Source organism: Candoia aspera, chromosome 17 (assembly GCF_035149785.1).
Source record: "Candoia aspera isolate rCanAsp1 chromosome 17, rCanAsp1.hap2, whole genome shotgun sequence".
Taxonomy (NCBI): domain Eukaryota; kingdom Metazoa; phylum Chordata; class Lepidosauria; order Squamata; family Boidae; genus Candoia; species Candoia aspera.
The window spans coordinates 4,331,062-4,352,846 of NC_086169.1; the positions used below are offsets into that span (position 1 = coordinate 4,331,062).

Sequence of the window (21,785 nt, forward strand, 5' to 3'; positions counted from 1 at the left end):
ACTTGAGCCAAACACGCCCAAGCCTCCGCTTTTGGTCGGCGCCTGTCCCTTTAAGGCGCTCTGGAATCCCAGCGCGGCGCAGCCAATCAGCGGGGAGCAGCGTTGCAACATTAGGCAAAGGGGCGGTCGCCGCGTTCCATCCGGTTCGTCGAGGGTTCGGGCTGGGACGATGTTCTACCACGTGAGTTTAGGGGGTCGTGTGGATCTGCGTCACGCGTGTACGCGTCAGGGCGTGTGCAGGTTGGGCGTAGAGCGGGAAACGGGGGAAAACGCCCGTCTCTGCGTGTGCATTTACTGCAGTAAATATTTTACCTGTACCTTTTCTGTTTTATTGATTTTATTGTAATTCGTTGGATTGTTGCGAGCCGTCCAGAGTCGTTGAGAGTCGGGCAGCATGCACATTTAATAAATTATTATTATTGTTGTTGTTGTTATTATATTCTAACACAATATGTTCTCTGTGTGTATATTTACTACAGTACAACAAACAACAAAGCCCTTTCTTGCACGCGATGACCAGCACGTTAATTTTAGCCAATTTTAGGAAAGTTCGGGCGATAATAAATGTGTCTTAAAAATGCCACCTTTTCTGGGCTGTTCCTGGCCGGGCGATCGACCCCTCTGGGACAAAAGTAACGGCGTAGCTCCAGTATAGGATGCTCTGGTTTGCTTCAATCATAGTTTGTTGAATAAGCCATGATGATGCAGGGAAGATCTAGGAATTACAGTAGTGGAGCCTTAGCAGCGGAAGCTCGGTGTGGGATGCTGTGCCTCTGCCTGTTTGCTACTGTAGCAAAAATGGGTTGCTCAGGGTTGGCTGTTGTGCTAGAAAATAACAACAACAATAACAATAGTTACGATTATTATCATTATTATCATTTATTAAATGTATACGCTCTGGGTGGCTGTCACAACAATCAAACAAATCACAATAACATCGATAAAGCATAAAAGGAAAAGGTGGAATGTTAATATTCTTCAGCCTTTCCTCCCTCGCTGGGTTGTTGTGGGCAACATCTACACACACTTGACCTTAGCCAAAAGGCCAAGAAGCAACTTAAGAGGAGGGAGTTTCTGTGGGTGCTGCCTTGAACTGGAGGAGAAAACAGGTATAAACTTAAACGCTGAAGCTGAGCTATCAATCACGGCTTACGGTGGCTGGTTTCCGGATGATGGTGTGATGAAGCCAGCGGGGAGAAATGGTCCATATCTAACTGGGTGAAGGCCGTGCCTGTCTGTGCATGATGGGGATTGTAACCCAGCATCTCAGAGTCCCCTTTTTGGGGGAGATGGGCGGTGATAGAAATCTGAAAAATAAATAAATCTCTGGATGCCTGAAGGGCGAAGGAACAAAATAATAGAAATGTGTAACGGGGCACATTTTCTTCCCCAACTTAGCAGCTCTGTGCTATAGTTAATGATCTGGGTCCTGCGTTTCCCCTCTTCAGCCTGTCCCTCGCTGGCTGCATGCGCTGGATATGAATCGGTCAGCTGCCTTCTCACCGCATCATTGACACTTTCCCTCCATGCTCCTTGCTTTTAGATCTCATTGGAACATGAAATTCTGTTGCACCCACGTTACTTTGGACCCAACCTTCTCAACACCGTGAAACAAAAACTCTTTACAGAGGTGGAAGGGACCTGCACTGGCAAGTAAGAAGGAGGGCACCAGGTTTCGTTTTCGGCAAAGTTTGGTGGTCTGCGCCAGTAGCAGGCTCAAAAAGATAATTAAAAAACAGCTTGATCCGGATAATGCAGCAGCGCTGGGTGTGTTTTTCCCCCCCGTTTAGCTGGGAGGAGCATTGGTTGCTTGTTTGTTTTCTAATCCGTTCAGTTGTGTCTGAGTCTTGGAGACTGCCTGGACCAGTCCCTGCAGTTTTCTTGGCAGAGTTTTTCAGAAGAGGTTTGCCGTTGCCTCCTTCCTAGAGCTGAGAGAGAGCGGCTGGCCCAAAGTTCCCCAGCTGGTTTTGTGCCTAAGGTGGGATGGTCTCCCAGTTTCTAGCCTGATGCCTTAACCACGACACCACACCGGCCCTAAAAATAATTTTAAAAATAAAATAAAATAGTACAATATAAATTGCCCAGATGTCGAAGAACAACTGTCAGACATGCAAACATCCTCTGGATCTCGGAATCCCAAAACCAGGTTCAAAATAGTAATTTATTTTTTAAACACAGATCTTAACTGCTTTCCAAGAAGCTAGCAGAGTTGGGGCCCGTTTGATATCTGAAACGCTTGGGGAAAAAGGAAACTGGCCAGTCATTCTTGGAAATAAATGATAGTTGTGTTTAATGCAAGAATTCCATCTCTGATTTCCAGGTACGGCTTTGTCATCGCCGTAACCACCATTGACAACATTGGGGCGGGCGTGATTCAGCCGGGACGCGGCTTCGTCCTTTACCCCGTCAAATACAAAGCGATTGTCTTCCGGCCTTTCAAAGGCGAGGTGGTGGATGCTATTGTGACTCAGGTGAACAAGGTAAGGCCCGGGGCATCTTCCGAGACCAAGAAGAGATTTTTCAGGGACATCTGTCATGAGCACTGGTGGCGAGCAGGAGGGGGCCCCCATCCAGGGGGGAAAAGGCAGGCGTAGTACTGAGGAGTTGAGCAGCCATTCAAAGAGACACAGAACAGACCCACCTCGACTTTGGGGTTTATATCTCTGGGTTTTCCCACACTTCTTCAGTTTGTTAGGATTTTCTGTCTATGTAGCGGTAATAAAGCACTAGAGACCTATTCCTCGTCTCAGCGTGGTTCCTGGCTGTTAGGACAACGTCCCTTGTGAGCAATATTTTAATTTTTGGCTTCTGCAACCCAGGTTGGCCTCTTCACCGAGATCGGACCCATGTCTTGCTTCATTTCCCGACATGTGAGTGCCTGGGGGGCCAGAGGGCGGGTGACTCCGTGTGAAACAGGCAAGGGAAGCAAAAGATCCCTGCCTGCAGTTGATCCTCGTTCCTTGTTCTTCCCCCCAGTCAATTCCTTCAGAAATGGAGTACGATACTAACTCCAATCCGCCGTGCTACAAGACTGTGGATGAGGTGAGTCTTTTCCCTTCCCTGGCCTGGGAAGAAAAAAATAATATGATTTGGAACCGAAGCCTGTGTGAATGAGACTGTGGTCACTGTGTTGTAGATTCTCTGTTCCTCCTGAGAAGAATCTCTGTTCTTCTGTTCACGGATCTGGTCCGATTCCCCTTTTCGCTTCCTCTGCAACGGTGAATCTGGATTTTTGCACCACTTCGGAGACTAAATCCTGTTTCACAGGGCAAAATTTCCCTCCCCTCCGGGTGCTTTTTGCCTAAAACATACAAACCTAGTTTTCCTTTGGTGTGACCCTGGTGGGTCACCTTTGGTGGGTGGCCCTGGCAAATGATGATGATGATGATAATATTCTAGTTTTATTGTAAACTGCCCAGAGTCGCTCTTTGAGTGAGATGGGCGGTGGCTGAATTTGAACTATAAATAAATTTGTTTATTTATTTATGTATAATAAATACATAAATATAAAAATATAAATAAATATAAAAATATAAATAGATAAATAAATAAAAATGCTTCAGTGGTTCTGGCACATGCAACCCAGGTTTTGAAGAGAGAAGGGAGATGTGTTTGTTTGTTTTTGTTTGATTTTTCTCCACAACAACAACAATCCTATGAGGTAGGTTGGGCTATGATAAAGGGACTAGAACCTTGGTGTCCCCTCTTCTAATCCAGCATCTTCCCCACTACACCTGATTGGCTCTGGGGACAAGAGGGAGGGGCTGGCCCTGAATCAGCCAATGAACTGCTGTGCCTGTGAGCCTGTGTTTCTCTGCTGCTGATTTCAACACCTTAACCCAGTAATTCCCAACCTCGGCTGCTTTAAGCTGTGTGGACTTCAGCTCCCAGAATTCCCTGGCCAGCATGCTGGCCAGGGAATTCTGGGAGCTGAAGTCCACGCAGCTCGGAGCATGCTGGCCGGGGAATTCTGGGAGCTGAAGTCCACGCAGCTCGGAGCATGCTGGCCGGGGAATTCTGGGAGCTGAAGTCCATGCAGCTCGGAGCATGCTGGCCAGGGAATTCTGGGAGCTGAAGTCCACGCAGCTCGGAGCATGCTGGCTGGGGAATTCTGGGAGCTGAAGTCCACACAGCTTGAACTGGCTGAGGTTGGGAAACACTGCCTTAACCACTGTACCACCTTGATTCTTGCTGCATTTCTAATGTTCCCTCTTCTTTTTTCCCCATAAACCAGGATATTGTCATTCAACCAGAGGATAATATCAGATTGAAGATTGTGGGGACGCGGGTGGACAAGAACGATATAGTGAGTTGCGCCATTCGACGGATGGCCGCCCCTCAGCCTTCCTTTGGCCGTGCGGAGTCCCTCCCGTTAATCTCTCCTCCTTTGTATCCTACACAAACGGAGGGTTAAAAGTACTGATCCAGAATATCTGCTGAGGAAAACCAGCAGGGAAAATGCGGGGAGAAAATGTCGGTGAGATTTCTCTGTCTGGTTTGCTGTAGAAATGGCAGCTCAGGAGAAGCCATCTCCAGCTCTTGCTTTGAAACGGTCTCCGTGTTTGACGTGATGAGGCAGGCTATTTCTACGCCAGTCGGAGTGATTTTTTTTTAAAGAAACTTTATTCTATTTTCAGAGTAAAGACGAAACATGGAAGAAATAGGAAAAGGATTGAAAGGAAACTAAAGGGAAAAACTAGGAAGTGCGGAAACAAATAGAAAAAGATACCAAAAAGAACAACTTCCAACTCTTTACAGCCAAGATATACATAAAAATACACCAGCCTCTTACTCCAATTCTAACTAAACATTATTTCTATAACCCGTTTCACCTTAATAATCAACATTCCCAACTAGAACTTTATTTTTTTTTCCCCAATTACTCACAAAAGAAAACCGAAAGCAATTCTCTGCCAAAAGGGAATTTTATTCTAAATATTATCACACGTTTTGCCTTCTCTGCCAAATCTATTTGATTATATCTTATTATACCCCTAATACTACCCTCTGCACCAGTTGGATTCTGACCTGCACGTGCTCAAACTACAACTGAGCGGACATCATCGGCATAGTTTGTAGACGTTTATGGCTTCGGTCCCTGCCGGAGTTGGGAACAAACCCTGGATGGTCAGTAGAATTCATAGGCGTGGATCCTGGTCTACCGGAAGAAAGGCGGAGGACAGGGGTGCGGTTTTGGCACCCTTGGATCAATTTCCCCATTTTTCATGAGCACAGGGCTGAACTAAAATCAACTTGACAAGAGACTGTCCTGTACAGGTAGTCCTCGTTTAACGACCATAATTGGGACTGGTATTTCAGTTGCTAAGTGAAGCAGTTAAGGGAATCCAACCTCATTTTCTGACCTTTTATGGGGTGGTCGTTAAGCAAATCATGGGTGTTAAGCAAGCCGCGTGGTCGTTGTGAATCATGCGGTTCCCCATTGATTTTGCTTGCCAGAAGTCGGCCGGGAAGGTCGAAAATGGTGATCGCGGGATGCTGCGACGGTCATAAATGCGAACTGGTTGCCAAGCACCCAAATTGTGATCATGTGACTGCGGGGATGCTGTGACAGTTGTCCGTGTGAAAGCCAGCTGTAAGTTGGTTTTTTCAGCACCGTCGTAAGGCTGAACTGTCAGTAAACAATTGGATGTTAAGTGAGGACTACCTGTACTATGAATTTAATCAGCCCAATACTTATAATCATGAGGACTGGAAACTTGCTTTATTTTTAGAGAAGGGCCATCGTTCTGGCAGATGTCTTTTTGCATGTAAAAATTGCATATGTTGCCCTTTGGGGTCTTCCCAGAGAGAGATGGAAAAACTCCTGTTCTGAAAATTGGGAATAAAATGGGGCCACCGTGGCAGTTTTAACACACGTCTCTCTTTTCTTTCAGTTTGCCATTGGGTCACTGATGGATGACTATCTGGGTACGTGTTTTTAATTCCTTGCTGTGTTGTAAAATGTGCCTCCAGTTGGGTGACCCTTGTTTTGAAAAAGGAATTCAGGAGGATTAAGGGGAAAAAGAGAAATTGAACAATAAGTAAATAATAATCAGGCCTGGACACCCTAATTTTTCAAAAAAAAAAAAAAAAAAAACCTTGCTTGGAACTGCCTATATCCTCAGACACTACCTTAATAATTTTATTTTATTTATTTATTTTATGTATTATTCCAATTTGTCCCCGCCCATCTCCTCCCATCAGGGGACTCTGGGCGGTTTACAATAATCGATTCAAACAACCATCATACAATGAATAAAATACACGATATAAAATTACAGCAATAAATGATGTAAATAAGAGTAAAAAATAAAAAGTCCAAGTGGTAAAAGAATCTAAAGCAGTCCAAGTGTGGGAGGAGTGGTCTATAGCAACCATCCCCATGTAGATCCATTCCCCTCTCCGCCCCAAGCAAGGCGGCAGAACCAGGTCTCCAGACTCCGCCGAAAGGCCAGGAGTGATGGGGCCAATCTCACCTCTGGGGGCAGCATGTTCCACAGGGCGGGGGCTACTGCGGAGAAGGCCCGCTTCCTGGACCCCGCCAGGTGAAATTCTCTTACAGACGGAGTCCATAACATGCCCTCTTTGCCCGATCGGGTGGGACGGGCTGATGTAATGGGGAAGAGGTGGTCCCTCAGGTAACCTGGCCCCATGCCATGTAGGGCTTAGTTAATTCTTAGTTAGGACTTGGATTGTTAAGTTTCCACCTGTCTTTGACTGTAAATCTAATAGTAGATTACCCATATATTATTATTATTATTATTATTATTGGCTTTTTTTTGCACTCAGTGATCAAATTTAGTTCCATGATAGAGGTTATGGAAGTAAAAAAGAATTAGATTAAAAAAATATATAGTGATGCAAATTTCACAGGGTAAAAAGAAGGGAAGATAAAAAGGTACCTTTTAAAAGATAAAAATACAGAGGTAGAGGCAGGGTGTTTAAAAGGGCTACAGTGGCAGAGTTACAGAATTGTTAAATGGGCGTCCTGCTGCATTGCTGTGTAATAACTAAGATATGTAAAGACTGATGGAATCGTTCCTAGAACGGTAAGGTACTTCAGACGTGACCCCAGAACGGATATACTAAAACGTCAGGGGGCATGAAGTGGGATGAAAGAGCAGCATTGAGAGAACATAAGAATTAAGGAAATAAGGAGGGGCCGGTTTTTAGTGTGGATAATGTGGAGAAAAGTGGGTTTATCTTTTAGAGGGAAGGGAAGGGAAAGATAGATAGATAGATAGATAGATAGATAGATAGATAGATAGATAGATAGATAGATAGGAATAAAGATGGGGGAGAGAATGAGTTTGTGAATGAATGAATGAATGAATGAATGAATGAATGAATGAATGAATGAATGAAACAAACAAACTAACATTGGGGAAGGTGCTGGGCTAAGAGTTCTAGTCTCCCCTCTGCCCCAGAAACTCCCGGGGGGCCAGTCCCTCCTCTCAGCCCGGCCTACCTAACAGGGTTGGATGATTACAACTGGGGGGACCTCCCCCGTAAGTCCTTTTAGTTCCCCGAGAAAAGAGGGGAAATAAACACCACTCAGAATAGCAATATCTCTGGGGAAGAGGAGGCCCTCTGTGCAGCTGATGACTGCTTGTGCCTTTTTATTTATTTCTTAGCATTCCATCCACCCATCCTTTCCTTGAGGAGCTCAGACACACACGAGTGGGTGGTGTACAGATAATTCCGAATCACTAACTAAAGGGCGCCCTCTTGCCCATCATGACAACCCTGTGAGGGAGGCCAGGACAAGACTAAGAGAGTCACTGGCTCAAGTCACTTTACAAGCTTCTGGAGCTGGGCGAGGACTCCATGCCCAACACCTTCTCATGGCCCTGTTCTGCCTCTTTGCTCAAATATGCTGGATTCAAGAGTCCAGAAGGGCCCCCGTTAGGCTAACCAGGCAGACCACATCTTCAACCTTCCCAGATCGAGCCCTCGGGCTGCTGAGAAGCCTCTGAACCACCACTTTGGAGCAAAACCATCAGATCAGGTGGCTTTAGGCCTGCTCCACCATCACTCTGGCGTTTGAGCAAGTCGGGCCAGGGTGTGCCAATCCAAACAACCATTTTGGGGTTGCACGGGAAGACGGTTTCCCATGCAGCAGTTTTCAACCTGGTCTTTGTCTTCCAGGTCTCCTGAACTGAAGACCCATCTCTGTTCTTGCTTGGTTCATCTCCATCTCCATGGAGGAAAGGTTGGCTGGCTGCTGTGTTAGGGGAAGGGGTGACCATTTCCAGCATCCCATGTTAGCCGGGAGCGTTTTTGAAGGGCCGCTGGTCTTCCGCCTCCCCTGTTGTTTTCTGCATTAATTGAGTGTCTGTGTCAGCCCCCTTTTTCAGTCATTAAATATTTTCCTGTTCTGTCTGCCTCCTTTTTCAGTGGCTCCTTCCTTCCCTTTATGGATTGCACAGATTGACCGACATTTTTAATATCTCATTTTTCAGCTGGAACAGAGGCAGAATTGATCAGAGTGTAATAATATCGACATGTTTACCCTTTTACCATGGCACAAGATTGGGTAAAAAGTTATAAGGGAATGAATGCTTGCCTGGCACACTTTTTGGAGGAAGTTAATGAGAGTTTGGAGTAAGAAGTACTGGGGGGGAAAAAAGACTTTCCCATCCTCTCCTGATACTTCTTTTCCTGTCACTAATTATATCCACAGAGCATTTGAGTTCAAACCATTTCAAGTGAAGAATGGTCAATTTGGAGGAGAAATGGGAATATTGAGAGGTTAAACAGAGCTGTCTTGAGAATTTTGAGCTTGTAATACTTCAAAAAATGGTCAGAGTTGACTGCTTTGCGTTTTTCTAAATGGGTCTTTTTTTTCTTAATTTCTTTCTGCATGTCACAGTTTGACAAAAGATGCCCCTCGAATTTTGCCAGAACATCATTCTTTTTTTTCTACTTCTAGACAACTGCGTGTGGGAGTTGGATTCTAAGAAGAAGGGTGGGGGAAGGAAACTACCTTTTGCCATAAACCGGTGTCTTTAGTTGCCAAAATAGCATCTGCAAAGCTGAGTATGCCCAGCAAGGAGAAATTTCTGAGGTTTGCTGAATTAAATGAAAAAAAAAATCAGAAAGCCATAATGAGAGAAACATCAGAATTCATGCTTAACCTGTTTGATACATGCCAAATACGGCAGGCCATCTTTTTCCAAGTCTGAGCATTTTCTAATAGTTTTGACATGTCTGGTTTTTCTGACAATGTGGAAGGAGCAGTGAAAGAATGAAAATTAAGTCTTGGGGATCATTTAAGGTGGGATACCATTGAAGGGTGCAGATGGTACAAATTCTATCTTCCGTGGGATCCACATGCAGAGGGAAGACATGTACCTGGCCTGGAGTCTGTGGCTGGGGGAGGAATCTGAGTCCTTTTTTGTTGTCTGAGCCCAAATCATGGTTGCTCAAATACTTCAAGAGTTTGACTGAGTTCACACATTATACTAAACCAGAGATTACTGAATAAACTATAACAGTTGGTTCATGTGACACATCAAGCCAAGGCCAAGCCCATGACAGTTCAGCATGTATAAAGCATGTGTGTATATCCGTGCATGGTCTGTTAAAACCTGATAAACTTTGTTTTATATATAGATAACAAGTTTGGTAGATGGTGACTTATTTTAACTTCCTCGTAGTTCACCCAATATATATATATTTTTTTTCTGCTAATGAGTATTTGCCAATGTTGGTTTTTAAAAAATGGAGAGGTACCTTATATACTTGCAGGTAAGCTGAGAATTTTAGGTGCCAAAAGGCACCCCAAAAATAAGGTTTGGCTTATCTATGAGTACATATGGAAATACTTTTTTAAAGTACCTGTATTTTCTATATATACTTGTGTATAAGCCCATCTGCAAATAAACTGACCTGCAAATTTTTAACCAAAATACCATGGAAAATGCAGGTTGGCTTATCCACGGGCGGTTCATTTTTCATGGTATTTTGGTTAAAAATTCGAGGGTCGGATTATCCCCAGATGGGCTTATACGCAGGAACATACAGTATTTGGAATTCGGCATTCAAAGGTTGCTATTAAGGCTGCACCGCTCTTAAAATTATCCTGGCGTTCCACGCAGCGTTTGGAAAATGTTGGCATTTCCTGAATTTTGATACATCAACTCTAAATGGTATTTTTTTCTTCCTAGAGCTTGAGCAGAGCACAGGGGCTCTAGCCCAAAGACAGCTGAACAGCTTAGGGTGAGTCAGCAGATAAAATAGTTTGATTGCTTATTTTAATTTACCCCCGGCAATTCTAACAAAAATGGGGGAAGTTAAACAGAAAAAGTAATTTTTTCAATCTCCAAAATTCCCTCTCCAGGGTAGCCGTTACGCCTGAGAAGCCTCGCTGATCTGCCTTTTATTAAAGATTCCCACCTACCCCGTCCTTAAATCTTTGTTTTCCGCATGAAAATTCATGAAGAAGCTTTAGCTGTTAAAGGCCTTTGGACACTGGGTGAGCCAGGCCCTGATCATGCAGCGCTGTTCTTTACGGTTTAAAAATCCTGGCTTAGCAGGATGCCAAAAGCAGAGGAGGAAAGTGGCTTAAAAATCCTGGCTTAGCAGGATGCCAAAAGCAGAGGAGAAAAGTGGCTTAAAAATCCTGGCTTAGCAGGATGCCAAAAGCAGAGGAGGAAAGTGGCTTGTTAGCCAGGCGAACAAGTGCAGGAGCACGTGGGGAATGGGGCGTGCAAGAGAGTATGGAATGGAGCGTGCAAGAGCGTGCTTGGAAAGGAGCATGCGGCATGCGAGACTGTATGGAATGAGTGTGCAGGAGCGTGCAAGAGCGTGCTTGGAAAGGAGCATGCGGCATGTGAGACTATGGAATGAGTGTGCAGGAGTGTGCAAGAGCATGGGCATGCGAACCAGAGCTGCTTGTCCCATTTTCCCTGCATAAAGTATTTGTGGTCTCCTTGTGCAAGATTTTTATGCATGAGAATTCAGTCCAAGCATGAGATTTACATGCTTGGCATTCTGCAAGCTCTTGCAAGGGTTTTTCCCTCCTGTGTTTCATTCAATCTGTTTTTTGAACCAGGTAGATTCCTCCCAGAGGGAGGTGCACCGTTCCTGGAGGTACTGCAATACCAGGCCGATGCTTGGAGTGGACGGAGCAAGCCCCTATTCCATCTCCCAGTTCCAAAAATCCATTTAATATGTAGTCCTCAAATAGAGGACATATCAGATATTAAACTGATAAGAACAGATACTACACTTGATCTTAGCCAAAAGGCCGAGAAGCGATGCCTTCCCCAGCCGGACGGCCCCCGGGACTCTCTTGCGGGTGGCCCTTCAGGTCTCGGGGAGCCCGGCTGTGCCGCAAGGAGCTGCGTCTGTGGGGGGGCTCAGCTGCGTCTTTAAGACTGGCGGGTCAATTCTGCCTGGCTCCCTGCTTCGGCTGGGCTGCCTTGGTACCCCCTGCGTGGCAACCTGGGGGCAAAACGGGGGGGTTCTCTCGCCCCTGTTCACTTCCCGTCGGCCTGGCTGGCTCTTCGGGTGGCCATTGGCGGCACATTTGCATGCAGTGACTCATCCTCCTCCCCGTCACTCTCTCCTCCCCTGTCGTCCCTCTGCCAGCCTGGGGGGGCAGCAGCCACCCACAGCTGCAGAACAGGCCCCCCAGCGGGGGTGGGCTCCGGGGCTGGGAGGGCTTCCCATCCAGGATGCCCCCCCAGTTCTGCTGCGGCATCCCCTCCAGCAGGACCCACCAGCCCAGCGTGATGGGCCCAGCTGTGCCCTCCCGCTGTCCAGCTGTGGTTGAGCATCACATCTGTGTCCCCAACAGGGATGGCCTCTTTCTCCTTTCCGTGGGGCTCCTAAATCACAGCAGGGGGTGTTTCCAGCAAGACGGATTGGGGGAGGGAAGGGAGCGTTGGCTTGTGGAAGGAGGAAGGAAAAAGAACGAAAAGAAGGAAGGAGGAGGGGAGGAAGGAAGGAAGGAAAAAAGGGAGGGAGGGAGGGAAGAAAGAGAAGGGAGGGAGGGAGGATTGGTCAAATTGCCTCAGTGAAACCAGGCCTCCTTTCAACTGTCCCTTCAAGGTGGATGCGGAAGTTGGACTTGGAAGAAGCAGGATAAAAAGTGTGTTGATATTTTTGAACTTTGGTGTTTAGCTTGGTTTGATTATTGTGCTGATTATTGCCGGAGCCTTGTACTGTCAATGACCTACAGCAAGCTAATGACAAAGCTGTGGCGGTGGCTACATTTTGGAAGAACCAAGTTTGATCTGGACACGACATAAATAAAAAACTTTGGTGTTTGGTGTCTTTTCCGACTCCTGAGAATACCATGGATAGCCAAGAAAACAAACAAATGGATCATCAAACCAATCAACCCAGTTTGCACTCAAGGTATAAGTGACCTGGCTCAAATTATCATATTTTGGACACTCTGTGAAGACCCTGCTGTGTTGAAAAATCCATAATTCTGGGAAAGCTGGAAGGAAAGAGAATAATCAGCAGCAAAGATGGGTGGACCATTGAGAGACCAGGTTGAACACATCATCCTGGAGAAGTCCATGTGGTTGCTAAGAGTTGATGCCAACTTGACAATGTTTAATGAGTCAATATCTTCCTACTTACCCTTGAGATGGCTTGCAATGACTTAAAACCTACATCAAAACTGGTATTAAGGTGATGCTAAATTATATAAAAGATCTCCAGCATTCCACCTTCAGCTTTACTTCTGAATCTCAGGACCAATCTTGGAAGAAATGTTACCGAGCTTTCTTTGAGCCTGTGTAGAACTAACCCGTACGGGAACATCCTGCCTCCCAAAATTTGCTATCTAGGGACACCAATTGATTCTGGTGTATGTTCTTAGTCCCTTTTGGGAACAGCTCACCAGGTTATGACTATCATCTCAACTGGCTTAATTTGGTAATGAATTAGCCCACAACGGTGGGTCCATGCAAGATGTTGAAGCACAAGTTAACAGCGTGGGTTGGAGTTGTACGATTTGCCACCGGAAAACCAGCTAAGCGTAGCGTGTCATGGAAAGAGCTCATCTGAAATGTCGTGGCTTGGAGGGTGAAGACCCCATTGTCCCATTTTCTCTGTCCTAAAGTGCATTTTTCTGGTAGCCCCAGGCAGCAAATGTGGATCCCTAAAATGGAATTTTCTCCTTCCAAATGAACAAGGCAGCTGATTTGGAAGACAAGGGATTGTAGACGTACCATGCATTATTCCCCCCTTTGGGAGTTTGGTAAGACATGCTGTATCTTCCAGCCCTTGGACAAATTCATCTCCTTGTGTTCGGAGTAGTTTTAATTTGCTTTAATTTTTCATACCACCTTTCTTTCAAAGGCACTTGGATGCCCATAGGTACCCAAGCCTTGTTTTTTCCACATGGTCAAGAGATGCATGAGAAAATCTGGCCTGTGACTACAAGTTTGGCTGGGTGCTCTCAAGGCTACAAACCAACCATGGTTTCTCCCACATGGAAGATTGCTCAAAGAGCAGGCTATTTATTTGCAACTTTCCTAGATTGCTTCGATATAAAGGCCGCAAGCGATGTAACAGAGTACGTTGCTTTGGAAGACAAGGCCCGTTTAAACAGGAAGGAGCAAGTGAAGAAATGCATAATAAATCCAAGCTGGGCCAGCGCAATCCTCTTGTTCTACACCATTTGCATGCCATGCTTTGCATGATTGAACTAGCCCAAAATATTGCAGTGTGGGTGGTGCACTGGGTTAACTGTTATTTATTTTTATTATAAATGACGCAAAGCGTTGGAATATAGCAGGGAAAACGTCCAGCCAGTAATTGAGCAAATAGTACAGAGGTGAGAAAGTGGGATTCAGCTGCTCTTAGTAAAAACTGTTGGATGGGAGCAGCTTGTCCATTGTCAAAGTCTGGAAATGCAACCATTCTGGGCTTTTACAAAATGGCTGCCTTGGTTGGCTTCCTTGAATCACAAAATGGCTTCCGCAGGCCACACCCCCCATTTTGCTAAAATTGGTCTCTTGCCTGCCTCAATACTGTATTTTCTTCTCTCTGGCCAGTGTCTATAGTGAGCATTAAACAGAAGCTGCTTTCTTTGTTCCCCAAGATGATCATCGTACTGCCCACCAAACTATAAACCACAATTAGTGGTTTGTTCCCATAACTCATTAAAGCAACAGAACCCCCTTCTCTTATAGGCTGACATTTGGGCTAATTTCATAAACTACTTTGCTCAGTTATGACTTTGTGCTGTGCAAAGCCAGCCATTAAAACCATGGTTTTGATAAGTTGCAATTCATGCAGCAGAAGCTACTGCGTTTCAGATGTAATTTATTATAGAGAGACAGCAACAAAGCAAAAATACTACTTCCACAAAATAGAAAACAATGCACACAAAACAGAAAACTCTTAAAAAAAAAAAAGCTGCCACAATTACTGATAACATAATGGATATATAACAGTAACTCACTGTTAAGCAACAAATTAATCTTTTCCCATATGCTGTTATTGATCAAGCTTTTCAGTGCATTGATACCCAGTGTGAAGGCTGAAAGTGAAAGCACCCTCAATTTAGGATTTTAATTTAATTGGCAGATAATTAAATTGGGTCTTAATTTAAGCTGGGAATCAGGGTTGTGTGCTGAAGAAACTCCCCCGACTTTCAAATTGTATTCAATAATTGGTGGATGCCGAGTTTAAGTGCTGTAGGGTGCCAGCCGTGAATTTACTGATCACTTTTAAATGTCATTATTATTGCTTCTTTTTAAACATGTACATTGTTGGTACCAGCTTTGAGCAATTTAAAAAAGAATACCGGCAAAGAAATGCATCAAACTTATTTACTGGAGACATTTTACAACAGTCTTTCAAAGTCAATCCGGGGTGCCTTCTAATTTCTACGGTAGAATTTGTGGGTCCTTGGTCACACCTGGATCTGGTCCAAACCTTTGAGAAAAAAAGATTAATGAGAACTTAAACCAAATTAGCAAAGTACCTGCCGCATCGTCACACAATGTGTTCAAACCAAAGAGCCACATTAAAGCCAATGGGTCCTACCCATGCCATGGAAAACCCCAAGCTCTCTCACCCCATTTTAAAAAATAATTTTATATTAAGCCTGGCATAAAATACAATCAGGAAAAATTACATTTACTTCAATAATGTCACTGAAGCTAAGTAAAATAAAAAGTAAAAGCTATGATTGCTAAGACAATACTATAACATTAAAACCTTAAGATAGCTTTATAAAAATTCTTAATATTAAGACCATGTGCTAAAAGGGGGACTCTGAAGGCCACAAAAAAAGATGTAAAAACAGATGAACGTTTAAAAAAATTAAAGAGAAATTCTCAGTAAGTTTATTTACCCATGCCCAGTACCCTTAATTATTTGTTTGCAAAGTTTAATTGCTGCCAGGCAAAATCTAGCAATGTTGTATATAATAAACAGTCCCTTACCTAAAAGGGAAAAAAAATCAAGAGGAAAACTTTCATTATGATTTGTAATGTGTGTCCATAAAGAACGGATGAACGTTCCTTGACTATCTTGGTTTTGGTATTTCTTGACTGAACGGGAGAAAATGTTAGGTATAGCAATTAAAGTTAACAAATTCAGTATCTCTTGTGTACAAGGTCCACTGCAATGACAAACCAGCGGTGGTGGAGAAAGGTAAAAATGGAGGAGAAAAAAAATGAATGAGTGAGAATTGGCGTCACGGGATCCAGCCCTCACCCATTGCAACTTGGTTCCTTGGGTGGACCTACCTTCCCAAATATATGTGCAATTTTGCAAGTCTAATGGATCACACTGCCTGCCCAGATGCTTTGAACTTACAGGAAATGGATCCCACCGCTGGATAAAGCTTGTGTTACAATAAACGGAATCTAGCTTTGTGGAGCCTCGGTGCTACCTGAGCATGGTGATTTGCTTGCAGACGTCTCATGACCAGACTAGGTAACATCATCAGTGCTGGTGCTCATGATGTTCATGAACATGAGCAATGATGGTGTCACCTAGTTGGTGATGGAGTTTTTAAAGGTTAATAAAAACTCCAAGCGGCTAACAACAGTCTTCAAAGTAGAAGCATGAACCAAAACTTGCACATTAAGCTTAACTACATTCAGAAATAAATTCAATCTTCACACAGTAGTTAGATGAAGAAAAAGAGATAGCTTAGATCTGGATACAAGTAGCTTCATAGGTTAGGTAAAGGTAAAGGTTTCCTTTGCCATTAAGTCCAGTCGTGTCCGACTCTAGGGGGCGGTGCTCCTCTCCGTTTCAAAGCCGAAGAGCCGGCGTTTGTCCATAGACACTTCCTCTGTGGTCATGTGGCCGGCATGACTACACAGAACACCGTTACCTGCCCGCCGAAGCAGTACCTATTAATCTACTCACATTTGCATGTTTTCGAACTGCTAGGTTGGCAGGAGCTGGGACCAGCAACAGGAGCTCACCCTATCCCGTGGATTCGAACCGCTGACCTTCCGATCGGCAAGCTCAGCAGCTCAGCGGTTTAACCCGCAGTGCCACCGCGTCCCTTAGCTTCATAGTAGAAAGAACTTATTCACCACTGGTTCTTTGTAGACATTTTCTATGGAAATAGGAAGTCGGCATGCAAGCAAGATGAGAGTACAAGAGCTGCATTCTGCAGCACCTCCTGCTTGCAGGTGTGCCCAAGAGGTAATGGAGATTGTTAATCCTCAAACCCAGGAAGGAGGAGGAAGTGGAAATCAAGTGACCCACGTGACATCCCACAAGCACAATAGAGATGCGTTTACTAGAAAGACCCCCTTATGCTTATGGACAATGCTGAGTTGACCCCTGATAATTCCAACAGTTGGGTCATGCAACATCTGCCAGCGAATCACCAAGCTCAGAGGGCACCAAGGACTCCACAGTTCAACCCTGAGCCACAGAGATTCTCTTCTGTTGGAATCTAGCTTTGTCCCAGTGCTTGAGGATAGAACCAGCAGATGGGCAAGCTGCTGGCACCGAAGACATGACACCGGGTCACTTTCTTTACCTCCGCACATTACAGAACTGGGTACGGGAAAACCCAACCCTGCCAAGAAAGGGAGGCCTTGCTTTTTCTGGGCCGACACCAGTCCAGCTTCCACCCATCTCCCAACCTGGTGCCCTTGGCTTGTGCTTCCCCTCATCCTCAGCCACAACTGTGGATAATGGGAGGCATGGTCTTCCCCCCCCCCCCCACATTTCAGGAAAGAGCGAGAATGATCCTGTCTGGGTGCAGAATTTAGGGGTGGGCCACGCCTAAACTCCCCGCAGGAAGACCCCCCTTCTTCTGCAGGAAGGCAGGAGTCTGGATCCCCTTTGCTCCATCCATGGTCTGCAGAGTGTGGGTCCAAGCAGCCCTCGCATACCTGTTGTCCTTCCTTGGGGATGTGGGCAATTATTTTTTTTCTCCTTGTCTTCTACGGGGTTTGAGGCCAGCATCCCTGAAAAAAAGAGCTTAAAGACAAAGGCTGATATCTCCCAATGAACCGGATTGCCCATGGCGATCCCTCAAGGATCCCTTTAGCAGGAAGATACAGCGTCTTGGGTGGGCGGGGGCTGCATGGAGCTGCTTCTGCCAGCTCTGGAAGAAACCTCGGGCGGATCCTGAGGTCCACGTTGCAGACAGATCGCGAGGAGGCAAAGCAAGAACCGGAGTCGCTCCTGTCGCCACGTGTCTGTTTTGTCTCCCCTCTTCCGACGCCCTCTGCCCGCATCTCCGATCCTCGGGCCGCAGAGACGATCTCACTCACGCGTCCTCCCTTTCCTAGGATACCGGCCTCGGCTCAGCCTTGCTCCAACCTCCACGTGGCTCCCCACGGTCGCATCTCCCGCCTGCAGACTCGGATCTTCCCGGGTGGAAGTCTCCCGGCTCTTCCCACGTGGCTCCTGGACTTTTCGGCGGAGGCGGGGAGGCATGAAGGACGCCCTTCTTCTCTCGCTTCTTCTGTTTCTTGCCCTGCTAGGAAGCCAGAAGAAAATCCTTGCTTCTCTTCGCTCAACGGTACGAGCGTGAGATGGGCGGCTATATAAATTGAATAAATGAATAAATAAAATAAAATAAAATAAACACGGGAAAAGGCAGGCTTTCTCCAGGGAGGAAAGAAATCGAGTGCCTGCCTTGCATCAGAAGAGACGCGGGGACCGGGAATCCACCCGATCCCTTCGGGAAAAAAAAACATGCTCTGCAGAAAGCAAAATTCAAATAGGCGCTCGGCAGCCTCACGACGAGTCCACGTGGCCGATTCATAAAACCGGAGGCTGGAAGACAGGGAGGAGCCAACCTCCGCTCCCTTTCTGGTTGGTCGGTTCTTTGGACCAATCAGAAGAGCGCAGCGCCGTTTCCCCCCGCGTCGGGTCACGTGACGCGGAAATTAAAACCTGCGACAGAGAAGCCCACCACGTGGTTGCAGCATGGGCGCGCCTTCCGGGAAAATCAACCGGCCGCGCACGGTAATGCTGGAATTTTTTAAAAAATCGGTTTAATTTTCAAAGTTTTATTCGTTAAAGTGTTTAGCTCAGGGGTGCGGCCTGGGGTAATGGAGCAGTTTGTCCCTGCTTGTTGGGGAGTCGAGGATCCCGTTTGGGACTGCTTGTTTATAAACAACGGGGTGTTTCGGGGGTAGTGGGGTTAAATGACATTATTCGAAAACGGGAAATTGAGCCAAACCGTTTAAGAACCCCTGTTTGGGATGCTGCTGCTCGGTTGTGTAACTTCCGAAGTGGGCGGTTATCCGAGCTGTAAGGCGGTTCCTTGTTCCCGAATTGGGATCACACGTAACTGATTTGACCCACACGCAGTTTTGCAGCCTTCTTAGGTCTGAGCTGAATAAATTCCATGTGGTTGGTAGTACCAGTATTAAAAAGCAATAATATTGACATGTCCAAGGCAGCGAAGTGGCTGTGTTCACACAACATCTTTAATCAGGTCGGGGAACAGCGGTGACTCCTTTGATAGAGGATGCTCAGTGTGGCCACAAGCTTCTTTGTTGTTGTTTAGTGTGTGGTGTGTTAAGTCCCCGTTTAGTTAGCTTATAATTTGTTGTGTTCTGTAGAGCCAGAAAATGGACGTTCAATTTACATGTGTTGCTTAGCCCACAAATTTGTGCCAGAGAAAAGCGTGTTTGAATGCAGAACTTCTTTCTCTGTGTCTAGAGCAGCCTTTCTCAACCTCTTGACCCTGGAGGTGATGCCCTCAACCTCTTGACCCTGGAGGTGATGTAAACGCAGGCACCCCTAGTTTGGCGTGGAGCTGAAGACCTATTCCCTGAATTTGGGAGAGAAACAACTTAACCTTTGCAAAGGTGGCTTTCTGCCTCCCTGAAAACAGGAATCACACAGCAATTCAGGCAAAAGCAAAAAGCGTTTATTAAGAGGGGGGGAAGACCTTTTATAGGGTGCAGAAACAAATGATACATGCATTCGGTATATGTGATATGCCGTAAAGCAAGTAACCAATGAAAGACACTGATTACATGTGAGGATTGAACAATAGAAAACACGGATTCTAGATGACATTCCATGAGCTACATTAGTCCCTTTCCCAGCGGGGTTTGTATCTTTTAAAACTTGCAAGTGTATTCAACGACTTCCAGAATATGCTCCCTATTGTAGTTGCTGAAAAGGCAAGTTCTCACAGACCGGAAGAAATGGCCTTGGCCCAGAAGAAAAAATTAGAAAAGAGTCCTAGACTGCCATGTTAGAATTGCCAATGTCACCTTTCCTTAAAACCTAATAATGAAGCCTAACAATTCCAGGTAACAGAGGAACCCTTGAAATATTTTTCAGACCTCAGGGAACCCCTGCACATTCAGGCCACAAATTACAAAATTATTATATTCGTTGCACGGGTAGGCCTGTATAGATGCATTAACACTGTTCTTAAACTAAAAATAAAGAATGCAAGTTACCTCTTTAAGGTGAAGTTGCTCGAATTTGCAATATTTTTTAAAATAAATTGCAACCTCCTAGGGAACCCCTAGTGACCTCATGCAGAACCCGAGGGTGCCACAGAACCCAGGTTGAGAAACCCTGGTCTAGAAAGACATAGAAATCACAAGATTTTATTTATTTATTTATTAGATATAGATGCTGCTAGACTCCCAGTGACTCTGGGTGCTTGGCTTCTTCTATTTAGTTTTTTTGACGTGCTAAGCTGCCATTTTTCTGCAGCCAAGTTCAATTGCATTTGTAGTGACTACTGCTTATAATGTTTTCTCATCCTCTGCTTCAGGAGCTGGCGAAAAAACTCTTCAAAAGGCGCCGTGTCCTGAACAAGCAGAAGAGGAAGAAACACCGGATTGTGGGAGCTGTGGTGGATGAAGGTCTTATCACCATTCACCATCTGAAAAAGCGATCGTGAGTCACATTTCCTTCACGTTTTCTACGTGCAAAGAAATTTAAGTGCTGCCTGGATCAGAGACTAGAAACCAGTATCTAGAGAAGCATTAAGAACAGAACTTGCCTTTTTTATATAGAGTTACTTGTGGGAGGATTGGGTTTTATTGAACAAATGGCAAAACTGCAGTTCAGAACTTTTGCCTCTCACCCTATATGTTCCTGGACTTTTAAAGTTCCCGTCTTGAAAAGCTAAGTAGGTGGACCTGACTGGATGGGAGACCACTAGGAGATCCCAGGGAGGTAGGCTAGAGTGGAAGGGAAAAAACATCTTTGAAGAAGGCACGATAAACCACTTCTGTATTCTTGCCAAGAAGAATACATACATTAACGAGTTGACCTTAAAACATTTCCTCTTTTTTTGTTACTCCATTCTTTGCTTCCAGATCTAGTCCTCGGGCAAACATTACCCTCTCGGGGAAGAAGAGACGAAAACTGATAAAACAACTGCGCCATGCCACTAAGGAGAAAACAGAGATGCAGGGTAAACTGTCTTCCCTCCAGTTGGGTGAAGGAATGGGGGCCTGTCTCTGCCTTCATAGGATGTGGAAGGCAGGGGAATTCCCCACTGCGGGAGTGGGATGTGAATTTTTGAGTTCCTGTTCTGCTCTCGTGTTGTGGGACCAATGGCTAATTGTTGCCTTTAAGTCATTTCCAATAATCTTTTGATTTGGTTACACCTTCCTGGTTTTTTTTTTTTTTTTACAATTGTGTGAGATGCAGTACCAGAAAATCCCTTCTCTGATCCTGGAGTTTAGGAAACCAAAGGGCCAAGTAGATGGAGAACAATTGGCTTATAAAACAACAGGGGAGTAAGGAAGAATAAACATAACAGGAAAGCTTGGGAGAGCTGAGATCAAATTCTAAGATTATCTGTCCTCTTAGTTGATTTATCAAAAAGGCAGGGAGTGCGGTTTTTAGAATACGGTTAATCCTTCCTACGTCTTCCCCCAGTTATTCCGTCCTTCTTGGATTATTAGAATTATAGGCTTAGAGGATCCTCCAAGGTCATCCATTGCAACATTTCCAGCCAATGACAGCTAGTTTACCACTTTCCAGAAATTGGATCAGAGGTCTGCAAGTCCCTTGTGCAGGAGAGGGCAGCTTTATGGCTTTGAACGGGCGGTGACTTTTCACTGTTTTCTCCTTTCCTTCTCGACAGTTGATGTTTCTCCAGCTCAGGGTAGAAAGAGGAGGAAGAAAAAGGAGGTGACACCATCCGGCTGCCCAGTTGTGGAGATGGTGGAAGCTGACGTTACGCCCGGATTGGAAAGCTGAGCCTGGCCTCTGAGATCTTGAAACTCGGTTCCTTCCTTGCTGTCTTTTCCAGCCTACCACTGGCAACATTCTTGGGGGGGAGGTGGGGGTAGGGCTAGCGGGGGGAAGAGACTGGCAAAAAACTAGAAAAGTCAGCTTTT

At 45.4% G+C, this 21,785-nt stretch overlaps 2 protein-coding genes and 2 non-coding genes across 4 annotated transcripts; 2 read left to right on the forward strand and 2 right to left on the reverse strand.

Annotated features, from left to right (window-relative positions):
* The first annotated feature begins 89 nt into the window (after nucleotides 1–89).
* On the forward strand, nucleotides 90–8,382 carry POLR2G (RNA polymerase II subunit G). The gene is made up of 8 exons (XM_063317036.1): nucleotides 90–181; nucleotides 1,544–1,653; nucleotides 2,321–2,480; nucleotides 2,820–2,870; nucleotides 2,977–3,042; nucleotides 4,235–4,306; nucleotides 5,895–5,928; nucleotides 8,149–8,382. Exons 1-8 carry the CDS (start codon nucleotides 170–172, stop codon nucleotides 8,160–8,162), a joined length of 519 nt encoding a protein of 172 aa, XP_063173106.1. The 5' UTR covers nucleotides 90–169; the 3' UTR covers nucleotides 8,163–8,382.
* Nucleotides 8,383–11,072: 2,690 nt separating this feature from the next.
* On the reverse strand, nucleotides 11,073–11,263 carry LOC134506903 (U2 spliceosomal RNA). Its single transcript, XR_010068835.1, has one exon. It is a non-coding gene; the product is annotated as a U2 spliceosomal RNA (small nuclear RNA).
* Nucleotides 11,264–16,898: 5,635 nt separating this feature from the next.
* LOC134506907 (small nucleolar RNA SNORA57) lies at nucleotides 16,899–17,037 on the reverse strand. The gene has a single exon (XR_010068839.1). It is a non-coding gene; the product is annotated as a small nucleolar RNA SNORA57 (small nucleolar RNA).
* Nucleotides 17,038–18,325: 1,288 nt separating this feature from the next.
* C17H11orf98 (chromosome 17 C11orf98 homolog) lies at nucleotides 18,326–21,703 on the forward strand. Its single transcript, XM_063317038.1, has 4 exons — nucleotides 18,326–18,423; nucleotides 20,204–20,328; nucleotides 20,754–20,851; nucleotides 21,530–21,703. The coding sequence occupies exons 1-4, from the start codon at nucleotides 18,385–18,387 to the stop codon at nucleotides 21,643–21,645; spliced, it is 378 nt and encodes a 125-aa protein (XP_063173108.1). The 5' UTR covers nucleotides 18,326–18,384; the 3' UTR covers nucleotides 21,646–21,703.
* Nucleotides 21,704–21,785: the final 82 nt, after the last annotated feature.